General features: G+C 39.1%; 1 protein-coding gene across 19 annotated transcripts in view; it reads right to left on the reverse strand.

Annotated features, from left to right (window-relative positions):
• Btrc (beta-transducin repeat containing E3 ubiquitin protein ligase) overlaps positions 1-14,136 on the reverse strand; it is a 187,148-nt gene that overhangs the window by 60,496 nt on the left and 112,516 nt on the right. For 16 of the 19 annotated variants that reach the window (XM_087185807.1, XM_087185804.1, XM_087185799.1 and 13 more), the window contains one exon: positions 10,809-10,898. The exons of the other annotated variants lie outside the window; for them this stretch is intronic. In XM_087185807.1, coding sequence (XP_087041933.1) covers positions 10,809-10,898 — 90 coding nt within the window. The remainder of the gene's footprint in view (positions 1-10,808; positions 10,899-14,136) is intronic. 19 annotated transcript variants of the gene reach the window in all.

Below are 14,136 nucleotides of genomic sequence, written 5' to 3' on the forward strand. Positions count from 1 at the left end.
CTAGAAAATCTGGATTAAGTTAGAGAAGTGATGTTTGAGATATAAAACATATCTAAATTCATGTTCATTCTTTTAGAAATATTTTAACATTTCTGTTTGTCATAGTCTTAGAGCTCCGCGTAAGTATTTCTTACATACTTTCATAAGTCTGTCAGGAAATTTCTGTCACCCTTAACTGTCCAAAGTTTCTATTCTTTCCATTAGAGGATACTCAGGGAAGGGGAGAAATATGCAAAACAGTAATATTTATGTTTGTTTGCTTTTTTCTTTTCTTTTGCTTTCCATAAACCTATTTCTTTTAACTGATCATCCCTGTCCAAAGCCTCCTCTCTGAGACAGAGACTTCCAGGTCCAACTAAATTCTGATACTTAGTACAGGCATCAGATGGAGTAAAGCCAGAGATGCTACAGAGCAGGGGCCAAGGGGACACGAGAAGAGACAAGTGGGGCCTCCCAATACTGCTGCAAGGAGATCTGGTAGCTGAGACTCTGAAGTCAGAAATCCGAATTCAAAACCGAACTCTACAATTTAAAGACGTGAAGACTTGGGCCAGGGATACAGCTCAGTGGCACAGTGCTTGCCTAGCATGCATGAGGTCCTGAGTTTGATTCCCAGTACAGAAAAAACAAAACAAAACTGGGAGTTGTTTCTTCTGCACTTGTAAGAAAGAGATAATGTCCATCTCCTAGGTTCATGTGAGGGCTGAAGCACACCACACACAGCCAGCAGTACTGTGAGTAACACAGGCTCAGTATTACCATAGTCTCTCCTCAAATTTTTGAGTAGCAGAACACTGAAAATAAAAGAGGTAAACATCTTCCCATCCTGAAGGTACATGAGAAAGAAAATGATAACTTATATAGGAACATATCCCAAAATTTAAATTGGGGGGGAGAGAAGAAAGAAGAAAATGTAGGATTATAACAGCCTCACGGATTCAACTGGTTCACACATAGGAACTTTAAATAAGGGTATCCTGGTTGAGCTCCAAAGGGCCAGTGAAAATTCCTCGATCTAATGATTTACTTTGGTATTAAGAATACTTTATTTGGGCCGAGGATTCAGCTCAGTGGTGCCGCCACCTGCCTCACAAGAGCAAGGTCCAGAGTTCGATCCCCAGTACCAAAAGAAAAAAAAGAAAATTTTATTTATTTATTTATTTTTATTTTTTTGGTACCGGGGATCAAACTCGGGTCCTTGCGCTTGCGCAGCAGGCAGAGAAACCACTGAGCTAAATCCCCGGCCTGGTATTAAGACTACTTAAAATGACTTGGTAACTTAGCTCTACTAGGAAATTAAAAAGGACTTTCTTGGTCATTAAGTTGAGATTACTAAGATAAAACAATAAGCAAACAAAAAAAAGACACCTCAAAAATGGGCTACTTTAACCTGACCTTAAAAAGCAAAACTTTCTGGGGGAAAACAAACCCTGTTAACAAGAACAACTATTGGCAGGGTCACTAGTCAGATGAGACTCTAGACTCTAAGAAAGCAGAAAATCACAATTTTATTTTTGTAGAAACTTGGTACAGAGCCATTTAAATTCACAGCTTATTTGCCTTACAAGCGGAAGTCATGACATGGTAACTGAGCTTCGTGTAAAATGTTACATGTACGGACCCTGAGCTCATGGGCACTAAAAGGTTCAAAAGGTGGTCTCAGGCCTCATGAGCTCTGCAGTGACACACCCTGACTCAGAGCGTGTTTACTTGTGGGCAGCTTTATGACCCCAGGCCTCTGAAACTGTCAGACCAGGAGAGGGGGGGTGCTTACACCCATGGACAGCCACAAAAACCCTATCTATCCGCTTTAGGAATAAAAATCTCTTCTAGATTAAAGAAAAAAAAGTACCCTGTACATTATAAAAAGTAGTCTTTAACTATTAATATGCCTAACAGCACCAGTATATTGAAATGTGCAGGAGGGAGTCCTATACATTATTTGGGATCATGTCACTGACGCTAAGATACTCATTCATATAAATTTAAATAAATATTTTCAGGAAAGGGCCCCTATTGGTTAATTTAAAAAAAACCTTCTCTGACAGAATCCCAAAGTGAAGTTTTCTGAGGGGAGGTGGGTGACAATTCTGGGGGAAGTGAGGTGGCTTTTGTGCTGAGTTTTAGATGGAGGGCACAATATTAGGGGCTTAAGTTTCTACAGGTGCAGTATCTCAGAGCTGCACAGCTAAGAGAGCTATACAGATTATGCCATACCTAATCTTCATCAATTGTAAGTATGATGAAAACAAGTCCTATTAACTATGAGAAAAGTCTGCCTTCTACCTAACCTAAATATTTCACACTGTATTTTAGGCTCTTTCCTACTAATTCTGTACTCAGAATACCTGAAACCAGCTTTTACATATTAATACCTTAAGTAAATGATGGTCAATTAACTGCTAATGTTAAGAAAAATTATTTTTTACATCTTTGGAAACTACCTTTATTTACGTGGCCTGCATTATTATTACTTACTTTAACATTAAGCCACTAGCCGGGTATGGTAGAGCATGCCTGTAATCCCAGCACTTGGGAGGCTGAGACAGGAAGATTGTCACAAGTTCAAGGCCATCCTGGGCTACATAGTGAGTTCCAGACCAGTCTGAACTACACAGCAAGACCCTGTCTCAAAAACAAAACAAAATGCCACTATACTTAGAAGTATAAAGACTAAAACATTGCAAACCTGATAGCATACACTTTCTGAAGTTAAAGTGAGAAAAGGTCCAGAACACATGGACTGATTTGATCTGAAAAACTTAGCTCATTAGGCCAGGGATTTAGCTCAGTGGTTTCGCCGCCTGCTGCGCAATCTCAAGGACCCAAGTTCAATCCCCGGTACCAAAAAAAACAACAAACAAACAAAAACTTAGCTCATTAGTCTTTTATAGCCTTGTACTATTTTTTCTAATACTATAAGGATGATATTTGGTATAACCAGCTGTATATGGATGAATCAGCCTTAGACTCAGATTTTTTTCCTTTTCCTCCTATAAATACTATACTTGATATTCAAGTCTCAACTATATAAACTGAAATAACACAACCCCAACACTGAGAAGTCAATGGCATAGGAAATATTTTAAAAACAGCAAATTTTCTAATAAACAGAATCAAGAAAGGAACTCAATTTAAATACACCATAGCTTACTGCTTGGTCTTTGCTCCTCTTTTAAATAATTCAAAGTGACAGAAGAGCTCCAAATCAGAAAGCCCTCATATTACTTGCAAGAAAAACTCTACATTAGAGGGATAAGGTAGGGGGAAGCTGACAAGGCAGAACTTAATAAAATTTAATTCCTACAGTTACCTGATTTTTAAAAGAATCAAAGTGTAAAAATAAAACCCACAGCACCTACCAAAGAAAGCACTAGTAATCAAAATCCTAAATGACCCCTGATAGAATTATGGTCCATAGATTATTAATATATCAACCATATTTGTGACATTTTTTTTGTAAAGGCGGCAGTATTTTCTTAAAGTCTGTAAGTCAGTTCTAGAAGGGAAACACAATGCCTATACCCAGCAAGAAAAGGGCAATGTAAAACCTGCAGGGTTTTTTCTGTCCCTTTTCAGAAACTGTGCCTGGTACTGTGCAGCTGTGCTGCTGCCTTCATCGCGCCCTCTGTTCCCAGTCTTGCTAATTAAAAGGTTGATCACAGAACAATGCTCTTCTCATTAATTTCAGTGTTCTGATTGGGCAGGATCCCTGCTTACCCCACCTGATCTTTTCACACTGCTGAAGTTAATGTGACAGGAGCCTGAAGATGGATTACCTGCTGCCATACTGCCCATCGCCTCCAATCAGGAGCTATCTGTGTAAACTGATTGTTCTAATTTGCTCTCATTATTTTTACAATATCAGGAGAAAATAACGCACACAGCTCACTGTCAAAGCCATGAAAATCAGCCATTAGTTAAACCCAGACACTGAGTGGCTTTATTAGAGGCACTGCAGTTTATTGATGTAGCTTTAGTCAAACAAGGCAGCATTTGCTTCAATAGAAGGAAATGTTTATAGTGAAAGTAAATATTTATTTGTGACAATATCCACAGCAATAGGATATTTTGAAGATTACGGTTCCTATTCAGAAGCTTAGTTTTGACACAAATTGTACAACAGTGAAGGGTCCAGCTGTCATAAGAAAGTAGGCAATATTTAATACATAGTAGCACAAAATCCTGCCTAGTAAGTCCACAAGCACTTTTTACCTCTAAGACGTTGTGTAAATAAGAAACCCATTCTGTAATTACAAACACTAATCAATAAATAAAGGTAGCTCTAAATTATCCTATACAACAACATTACAAAACAGAACTAAATATTATTACTTTGGAATGAAAATTATTTCTACAAAGATCATATAGGTAGAGTTCTAAATACGATTTTATTCTTACATAATGTAAGTGTTAACCAGATTGACTAGTAATAGTACCACAGAAACAATTATTTCAGAAATAGAAAATAAGAACAAGAAAGCCAGCTAAGCAAACAAGCTGGGTTTAAAACCTTTCACTAAGTGATGCTTTCAGAGACCAGAACTCTACAGAAAGGTTTGGCATTCAATGAGATAATATTAAAACAGTTGTCCTAGGCACAAAGAAAATACATTTCCAAGCTGTAAAGAAAATGTTACACTTCAAAGAAAATAGATTTAGACTTGGGATTTCTAGGCTTGCCTGGCTAAGAACATTTTGTGAAAATGTAACTAAAAGCTGCCTGAACAGCATTTACAGGGATGGGGAGGGAGTATATAATACCTTTTAAATAAAGGAATTTAACTAATCCACACTTTTCCCTTGTCTCCTCTTTACTACTGGAAGGAAACATGGCTTCCTCCAGTTTTCTTTCTACATCAAGATTCCTAGGTAGTGTGAAGGCACAAGTATGCCCTTCTTGCTGCTCCCCTGTTAATGGCCACTTTTCTTTTTCTGAGAAACGTGTGCCATGCTTTTCTCCTTAAAATTCCTGCACTAAAAGACTGCACCATACTGCACTCCGCGAAACGTGCTGATGGCGCCAATTATAAGCCCCCAGCCGAAAGCTCCAGCCCCCACCATTCGAGCAGATTTATGCGGACTCTTGCCGACGTTATTACAAGTCAGAGTTTATTGGGAAATTGTTACATTATGCGGAGTGTCTAACAAATTGCTTATGCTGCTATAATTGGATTACAACAGCCGCTTGCTCCCACCGGTAAGATTAGGCAAGTAGGACTCCTGCCGATCTCTGAGCGTTAGCAGTAATTTTATTTGCCTTGCCTCTCTCTTTCCTAACAACATGCCTCTCTCCCTGCCAGCTGTCTGCTGAAAAGGCGCAGGCTTGTTCCTTGGCCCTAACAATGCAATTACAGCCCCGCAGATCGCACTGTTTGTGCATTAAGTACAGAGCCAAAACGAGGCGAATTGATCGTTTGACTTCTGGAGAAGCCGTATGACTCTCTGTGCGGGTGATCCGACATGCATCGGCAGGCAATGCTGCAGTCAATTCTTGATGAAGAACTTTCTTCTTTTACCCCCTTTTCCTCTAACCTTTCTTTTCTCACTGAGGAAAGTAGTGAGTGGGCTCATCTCACACTAATCTAGATCAGTCCACAAAGACAAACTCGTTCTTATTAGCTCCCTGGCTGGATAGAAATGTGAATGGGTTCTAGCATCGTGAAGTGCTTCAGACAGATAGATCAGTGGTTCCCAACAGCTGAACCTCAGCTGCTATCTGAAAAAGAGGGTTCATAAAGAGTTCACTGAGAAAGAGAAGTTTACAGAAACACTGCAGTTCAAAAGAACTGCAGAAAGTTTTCGGTTTTGTCAAATGCAACTGCCTTGGAATGGTTTTGTTAGAAGCTCTGCCTATATATCCAAGAGCTACAGGAGTCAGCACTGAAACCTGTGTCCTGCCTCTCTGCACAGAGCTGCGCTGCCAGAGATGCTGGCGGCCGATGGGCACAATTGATGCAGCTGGACTTCAGGCTTCAAACAGCCAGTCTGAGCCCCATGTGTGGCAGTTTTCAACACATTTTGTTGACAGCTTTCTGTTTCTCCTTTCTTTTTCTTGTATGTTTAACAATGGGTGCTTGGAGCATGGAGACTGTGCAAGCCGTTACTCTGATTCTAGGGCATAATTCATGAATTTGCTGGGCTAGGGTCTGGATTTTGTTTTTTGGGTTTTTTTGGTACCGGGAATCGAACTCGGGTCCTTGTGCTTGCACAGCAGGCGGCGAAACCACTGAGCTAAATCCCAGGCCCTGGCCTGGATTTTTTAGGGGGGGGGTGGCGGTGCTAGGGATTTGGACATGCTAGGCAAGTGCTCTGCTACTAAGCCTTTGCCCAGCCCTCCAAAACAGAGATAAAGAAACAAGTCTCTCTTCTGCACTGCAGTGTTACCAGTTTTAATGCAGACCAAGAACCCTGTTTTGCACTTTCCGTACCATGGCATATGTTTCCTCGGGGTCCTGAACTGGTTATGCAACAAATGTGCAATCTGCTGACCCACGTTGGTGCCCCTCGGCTGTATTATTAAAAACCATGCACACCGAGAAGTAATGTGTTTTTACATCCTTAATCTGACACACTCTTGTCTGTAAGAGGGATCCTTGCTTCTTTTACTTCAAAGTCACCTTGGCAGTCACTTAATTGTGTGTTTCTCAAAACCTCCGTAATCCAATTAACATATTTACTTCATTTGAGTACTTAAAGATGAAAGAAAAATTTTACTTCTGAACTTCATTCCTGCTTTCCTGAAACAGCAGTAGTGTAATACACAACACGCTACATTCCAGAGCTCACTGGAGCACACTGGCCTCTATGACATGGTTAACTCAGAGTTCCCCACAAAGCTGGCTGTGACCTGACAACGCCAGTGAGAACAGCAGACCATCTGACTCCTACTTGTGGAGCAGTGTATTAAAGAAGCCTGTTAACATGTACTTTAAAACTCAAAAGAAACTCCGAACAGCTGAAATGCCTTATAAATAGCACAGACCCAGAGGAAGTGCAAACGTCTGCATTGTGAATTGTAGATCTTAATTACCGACAATGGCTGGTACAGCAAGTAGCACAGAAAAAAAGTGAAACAGTTGCACTGTTCATGGTTGGCAATAATTCTTCAGGAAAATATTTACTATCAATCAGTTATGAGAAAAGGGACTCTGCGCTCGTAAAACAGCACGTTGCTTCTCATACCAGGACCATTTTGTTTCAGCATAATCTGAATTTAAACAGCTTGTTTCCTGCGGATATAATTTTGGAAATAAATAAAACAAGTCTTCTATCAAAATCTGGAGTAAGTGGAAGCAACATCACATTTTTCTGTCTCAGTCAGTTTCAAGCAGATTATTAGTCTCAAGTAAAAAACAGTAACAACAAACAACAAAAAAAATAGAATATTGACACAAGTCCTATGATGAGGTTTGCTTTCCACACGTAAAGAAGCAGAACTTCTTCTATCCAGCCCAAGAATCAAGGTAGATATACTCAAACAGCTCACTTCTAACTACCTATGCATCTGAATATGTATAAGGGTAAACTACAGAAGAGCCTAAAACTAAAATTTCAGCAGTACTTCAGTCAATAAAAAGAGAACGTAAAAAATTAATTCAGTTCTTCAGTTTTCCAGTTACTTTCTTTATAAAAACATCACAAAGATTGACAATTAGGAACAAGAAGATTATGGATTTTAAAGACTAAGTTGATAGTCAATAATGACTGCCCATTTAAAGCTACAATAAATACAGAGCTCATCATGTCCCAAACACAAATCTCATAAACCACAGGGGAATAAGAAGAAAGTCTTTTGAAGAAAAAAAAACAACAAAAGACATTTCCTTGCCTCCAAATATTACCTGGATTAAATTATACTGATAAAATGACCCCTCCTTGTTTGTTTTTTTTCTTTCTAAGAAATAGGTCTCTTTCTTCATAGTAAAGATTCAGATTACTGTCAACCTAGAAGAGCTACAGTTTACCTTACACTGTTTTCTTATATTCTAAAGAGGACTCACGGATACCTCTTTTGGAGAGCAACTGTACGACTAGTACTTCTGGCAAAGGAGAATCATATACCACACACAAAAAGGGTTCAATACAAGTTTCTGCTTTTTAAGAAAATAGTATTGACATCTCTGAAAGTCATGTAAACAAAATTCAATAATAAGGTTCTAGACCCTAAGTATCTTTACACAAACAAAAATCACTCTAATCAGAATTCTGTTGCTCTGAACTAACCACAGGATAAAAATGTTGATATCATCATCAATCTAAATCAACAAAAGACACTTGTGCCAAGTTCTAGAAAAAAATCACTGCAGCCCTATCAATGTAGCAAATGAAATCATTCAGTTAAGGGTTAAAGGTGAAGTATAAGAAATAGGGACAAGCTTGCAGACCAACAAAAACAATGGCAAGTCATTTCTTTCAAAGGTCAAGTAATAAATGAGGCCAAGAGAAACAGTAAAAACTCACAAGATTACATGAACACATGTAAATAAAAAAGAAAAATACTTTCACTATTCCCACGCTATTGGTATCTTATGGGAAGCTGCTACAATAAATAATTTTTGACTACATATTTTGACTTGCCATTGATCAACTGATTATTTGGTCCAAATCTGAAAGCAACAAACTGAAAGACAGGGTGTGGGCCAATAAGAAACAGAAGTTAGGTGGGTTCTAATAGTAAATTATAGAAACCATTATTGGAGCGCTTCAAGGAAACAGGTAAGACTGTGATGAGAAAGAGAGCCAGCATTTGGGAGCAAATGAAGGAAGCAGACTGATGAGCAGCAATGAGCAAACTTCCTTCCTCACCGCAGAGCACGGGAACAATTACACACTGCGCCAGTGCCAGTGGATTTCTAACTACATGCCGCTGGAGTGGAGGGGAGGGAGAAGACTAACGCACTGCACACTACTACATCCCCCAACATAACCCTAACCCAACTATGCAGCTTAGGGACTCTGGCTTACAAGTGTGGGGAAACAAAAGGAGCAGATGCTCACTTGGCCGCCTCTCAATAAAACTCATTAAAATTGTCACCCTGGCCTTGCACTGGTGTGCACGGTAAGATCTTGCCTTGTTTAGCCAGAAGTCACCATTTGTGATGAAAGTGACAGCAGTATGGCCAAAAAGGGAGAAAGATTGTTTTTTTGAAAGCCCAAATAATTGCACCCATGTGTCCAACACAAATGCTGTATATTCAGCAGGGCTGAGGGTAGGATTAGGGAACATAAAAAGAAGAAAGATGTGTTACATACATGCACCACCTTCCCAAGATGAATGTAATCAGCATGTATGCAAACGTGTACGAATAAAAATAAAAAATTTTTAAAATGGTCAATTAGCATTAGCTAGTTTTGACTAAATGACTGAAAAAATAAATATAAAACACATTCTGGAGCAAATTATTAAGATCTGAATTTAAGACCCTGCTAGACTCCACCTTTTATAATAGTAAATTCGAGTGTTTCTTATGTGTGTTATCCCAATGTTTGTATTTTGTTTTCAGTGAATAAAGCAGGCCCAGAGACTCCTACAGGTTTTAAGAAATGGAAATAATACAAAATATTGCTGTTACTATAGTTTGTATGTTTATATATTCTTTTTTGTTTTTGTTTTTGGTACCAGGGATCGAACTCGGGATCTTGCACTTGCGAGGCAGGCGCCAGAACCACTGAGCTAAATCCCCAGTCCTCCCCTGAAATTCTTAAGGACAGAGCCTTAATAAAGAGGGTTCGTGTCCCAAGCAGCCCCTTCCCAGTCCCTTCCATCACGTATGAAGCTCTATCTGGAAGCAGAGTGAATGAACTCTCACTGGATACCAATCTATCAGCACCTTGATCTTGGACTTCCCAGCCCCTGGAACTATAAAATTACTTTAAGAACTAGATATTACTATAAACTAAGAAATAAATTAGTATTGCCCAACCAGGCTGTAATCCCAGCACTTGGGAGGCTGAGCCAAGAGGCTGTATGTTCAAAGCCAGCCTGACTTACAGAGCAAGGCCCTATCTTCAAAAAAAAAAAAACAAAATCTTTTCTATTGTTTGTAAGACACTCAGTTTATGATATTTTTGTTATAACAATCTGAAAAGACAAAGATAGCTGTCCTCCAATTTTGCAGCAAAGATGAAGACCACATGACACCAGCCCTGTCTCTACTGTTATAATAACAACAGTAAGTAACTTGAGGGCCTGTGTGTATGAGACAGTAGATTAAAATAAAGTTCGGTTGTAACAGTGACAAATCCCTAAATGGTAATACAGGTTTTATTTTTGCAGATAAGTAAAGTAAAGGTCTAGAAATCAAGCCCATACTGAATATCACTTACTCCTGTGATCATCAAAATGGCTGACACTCGAATTTAATTCAGTTCTTGAGTAGAGACACCAAAAATCTGAGTCAGTTGACTGGGAAAGCTTCAGATCTTTAGTACTTACAATTATTTGTGCATTAGGCTACAGACATGGCACGTATTTATACATGAAAGAGGTGGCTCATATGCATGACTAAACACACTTGTTCTCTCTAAAATTAGCCACTCTACACGTAGCAGTGACATAATAGTTGAGTTTTGCATATTTCACAACCTTGTAATACCGTCCTTTTTACTTTTTTATTAGTACTCTTTACTTAATGACATTTAAAAACCATGAAGGAACTTATGGGAATTCCAACATGCAATATGTTCTGCACAAAATGCTAAGTGTATTCTTTTCTGCAATTTAGTCCAATACTGAGTGAAGATGCCTACAGACATTGCACTGTTATGACGTGGTGTGATATATACTGGTGAATAATATTACTTACTTTGGCCACACAATTTTCAGTCTTCATAGCAGTACTTGCTAGACATACTGTTTCTTGGTTTAAGCAGAGTCTGGCACAGCTATTGTACGTCTATAAAGAGAATTTTTAAGAAAAATTCAGGCTTTTGAGATACTGAAAATTTGCCATATACAACTGTCAAACTCAACTCATTTTCTCAAAATCAATACACAAATAGATTCTATTTGTAAATTCCAGATTTATGAGACATAAAAAACAAGGTGGTCAAGCACGGTGGAACACGCCTGTAATCCCAGTGTTAGGGAGACTGAGGCAGGAGGATGGATGGGAGTTTGAGGCCAGCCTGGGCTATACATTGAGTTCAAGGACAGCCTGAACAGAAGAGCAAGACCCTGTCTCCAAAAAAAAGGGAAGCAAGCAAGCAAGCAAAGAGAATACCAATGAAACCAATGACATGCCTTTGAACAGATATGTAGGCAGCAGTGGCCTCACAGCACCACGGGAGGTGGAGCACTTCTTGTGGAGCATCTTTTATTTGGTGGTTTGTTTTTTTTTGGGGGGGTACCGGGGTTAGAACTCAGGATCTTGTGTTGTGAGGCAGGCGGCAAAACCACTGAGCTAAACCCTCACCTTGTGGAGCATCTTTTAAATGCAAAGTTTAAGAAGTTAGTTCTGCTTAAGACAATTACTGTTCGGAGATGAGGCTTATTTTTATGGTCTTTTCTTCTAAATCCTGAAAAACATCTAGACCTGAAAAGATGGGTTCATCCCCAACACTCCAAACAACAAACAAAACCTAAAAAGAACGAGAGGTCAAATTTCTTATGCAGAACAATAAATAAAAATTTTCAAATTATCCAGAAAAAAAAAGCAGGGGCCAGGGATTTAGCTCAGTGGGACAGCGCCTGCCTCGAAAGCGCAAGGTCCTGAGTTCGATCCCCAGTACCAAAAAAAAAAGCAAATCATGAAATCTTTTGAAAGAATCTTGGTACAGATATATAAAGCTTTGATTTTGGTGCTAATAAAAAAGAGGTAGGTCAAAACTGAGAGCCGAACTTAGAAAAGACTGAGCAGCACTTACTCAGACCTTAAAGGATCTCTTAAGAGCACCTGGGACCTGTTCAGGAGACAATTCTAGTTTAAACAGAACTAGATGAAATGCATTATAACACTGGTTACACTACATGCACACTTTACAGCACACATTTAATTTCTGGCCAGTATATGAGAAAAATGGGTTTTGGGGAGCTGGAAATTAAATCCAAGGCCCTTGCCTTCAGCTATGTCCCAGTCCTTTTTGTTATTTTGAGATAGGCTCCCAATAAGTCATTATGTTGCCCAGTCGGGCCTAGAACTTGTGATTCTCCTCCCTCAGCCTTCCAGAGTGCTGGGATTACATTTCTACAGGTGGTATACATCATGGCTCTCAAACTTTAGTTTGCCTCAGAATCACCTGAAGGACTGCTAAAACAGATTGCTAGGTCCCCTTCCTGAGCCTCTGAGGCTTTACTTTTTTAAAAAAATTGAGATTGAACACAGGGCCTCCTGCATGTTAGGTAAGTGCTCTATCACGGACCAACATCTCCAGCACATTGTTTCAGACTAGGCCTTGCTTAAATTGTCCAGGCTGGTCTTGAATTTTCACCTGTCTCAGCCTCAAAGAGCAGGCGACATTACAGGCATGTGCTCATCCAAGGAACAGTGTTTCAGAAAAATACCTGTTTTGGAATTAAGGAGAAAAGTCTTAATCCATAGGGCAGTCTTATAGCCAATAATATTGGGGTTTTTGGGGCTTTTTCATAACCAATAATAATAAAGAATCTATTTAAACTGGACATAGTGATGTATAACTGTGATCCCAGCACTGAGGAGGCTGAGGCAGGAGGATTGCTGAGAGTTTGAGGCCAACCTGGGCTACACAGCGAGGTCAAGCCCAGCCTGAACTATATATTGAGACCCTGTCACAAACACACAAACAAACAGCAAATTAAAAATCCATTTAAAAATTGTAATATAGTTTTAAATTTATAGAACAGTTTGCAAAAATTGTGGAGTTCCTATACACCCTTTAACCAGCTTCCCTCTATGTTAATATCTTAAAGAACATTTATCAAAAGTAGGAAATTAGGGCCGGGGATTTAGCTCAGTGGTGCTGCTGCAGGCCTCCCAAGTGCAAGGTCCTGAGTTCAATCCCTGGTACCAAAAAAAAAGGGAATTAATTTGGTACAATATAAAGTACAGGCCTTATTCAGGTTCTTTTTCTGTTCAGGAACTAATTCAGAAACCTACTCCCATCTGGGACAATTCCTTCCCTTGTCTTTGAAGACTGACACTTTTGGAAAAGCACTGACTAGTTAATCTAGAGGCTCTCCCTCAATTTGAGTTTTCTCAGAATAAGACTATGGTCATTACTGAGGATAGCACGGAGATGATAGGCCCTCCTCAGTGCAAAATATCAGGAGATACACTGCTATTTCTGGAGATGGCAGTCTTGACCACTTGGCTAAGATCCTGTGCTACCAAGAATCTCCATTGTAGGAGCCAGGGATTTAGCTCAGTGGTTTCACTGCCTGCCTTGCAAGCACAAGGACCCGAGTTTGATCCCCGGTACCAAAAAAAAAAAGAATCTCCATTGTAAACTTTTCTTTACAAATTACTAAATTTAAATATAAATATGTCAGGGGAACAACTTTATTCTACTGTTCTACTTCAATCTTTGCTAATTCTAGTATCCATTGGTGGCTCTTGCCTACAGTAATTTTTATTGTGGTGTTCTAATGGTGAAGTTTTACAATTTCTCTTTCCTTCTATACTTACTAATTGGAATTTGTCTCTAAGAAAGAGTTATGATGTTCCCCCATTTATTTACTCACTTGTTTGTTTAAATCAGCATGGACACATAGATACTGTAAAGAATGTTTTAGCCAACTATCATTCTTTGGAAAGAAAACAGGTAAATTATTTTTTAAATGAAAAAAATTAGTAAAGATACATAGCCACTATCAGTATTATAAAATTACATTTCCTGGGCCGCTGATTTAGCTCAGTGGTTTCGCTGCCTGCCTTGCAAGCACAAGGACCCAAGTTCGATCCCCAGTACCAAAAAAAAAAAAAAGACATTTCCTGGGCCTGTAATCCCAGCACTTGGGAGGCCATGAGTTCAAGGCCAGCCTGGACTACATAGCGAGTTCAAGGACAACCTGGACCATATAATGAGACTCTGTCACAAAAACCAAAAAAAATTTCCTTTTACACAAGTTAAACTTTAAAAATGTTATCAACTGAACAGCTTTATTCGTTATCATTTAAGGTGAAATTATTTCAGCACATATTAAAAAATAAATTTGAG

Source organism: Heterocephalus glaber, unplaced genomic scaffold, assembly GCF_053883595.1.
Source record: "Heterocephalus glaber isolate CG9 unplaced genomic scaffold, H.glaber_assembly_v1.0 deba00001498, whole genome shotgun sequence".
Taxonomy (NCBI): Eukaryota; Metazoa; Chordata; class Mammalia; order Rodentia; family Bathyergidae; genus Heterocephalus; species Heterocephalus glaber.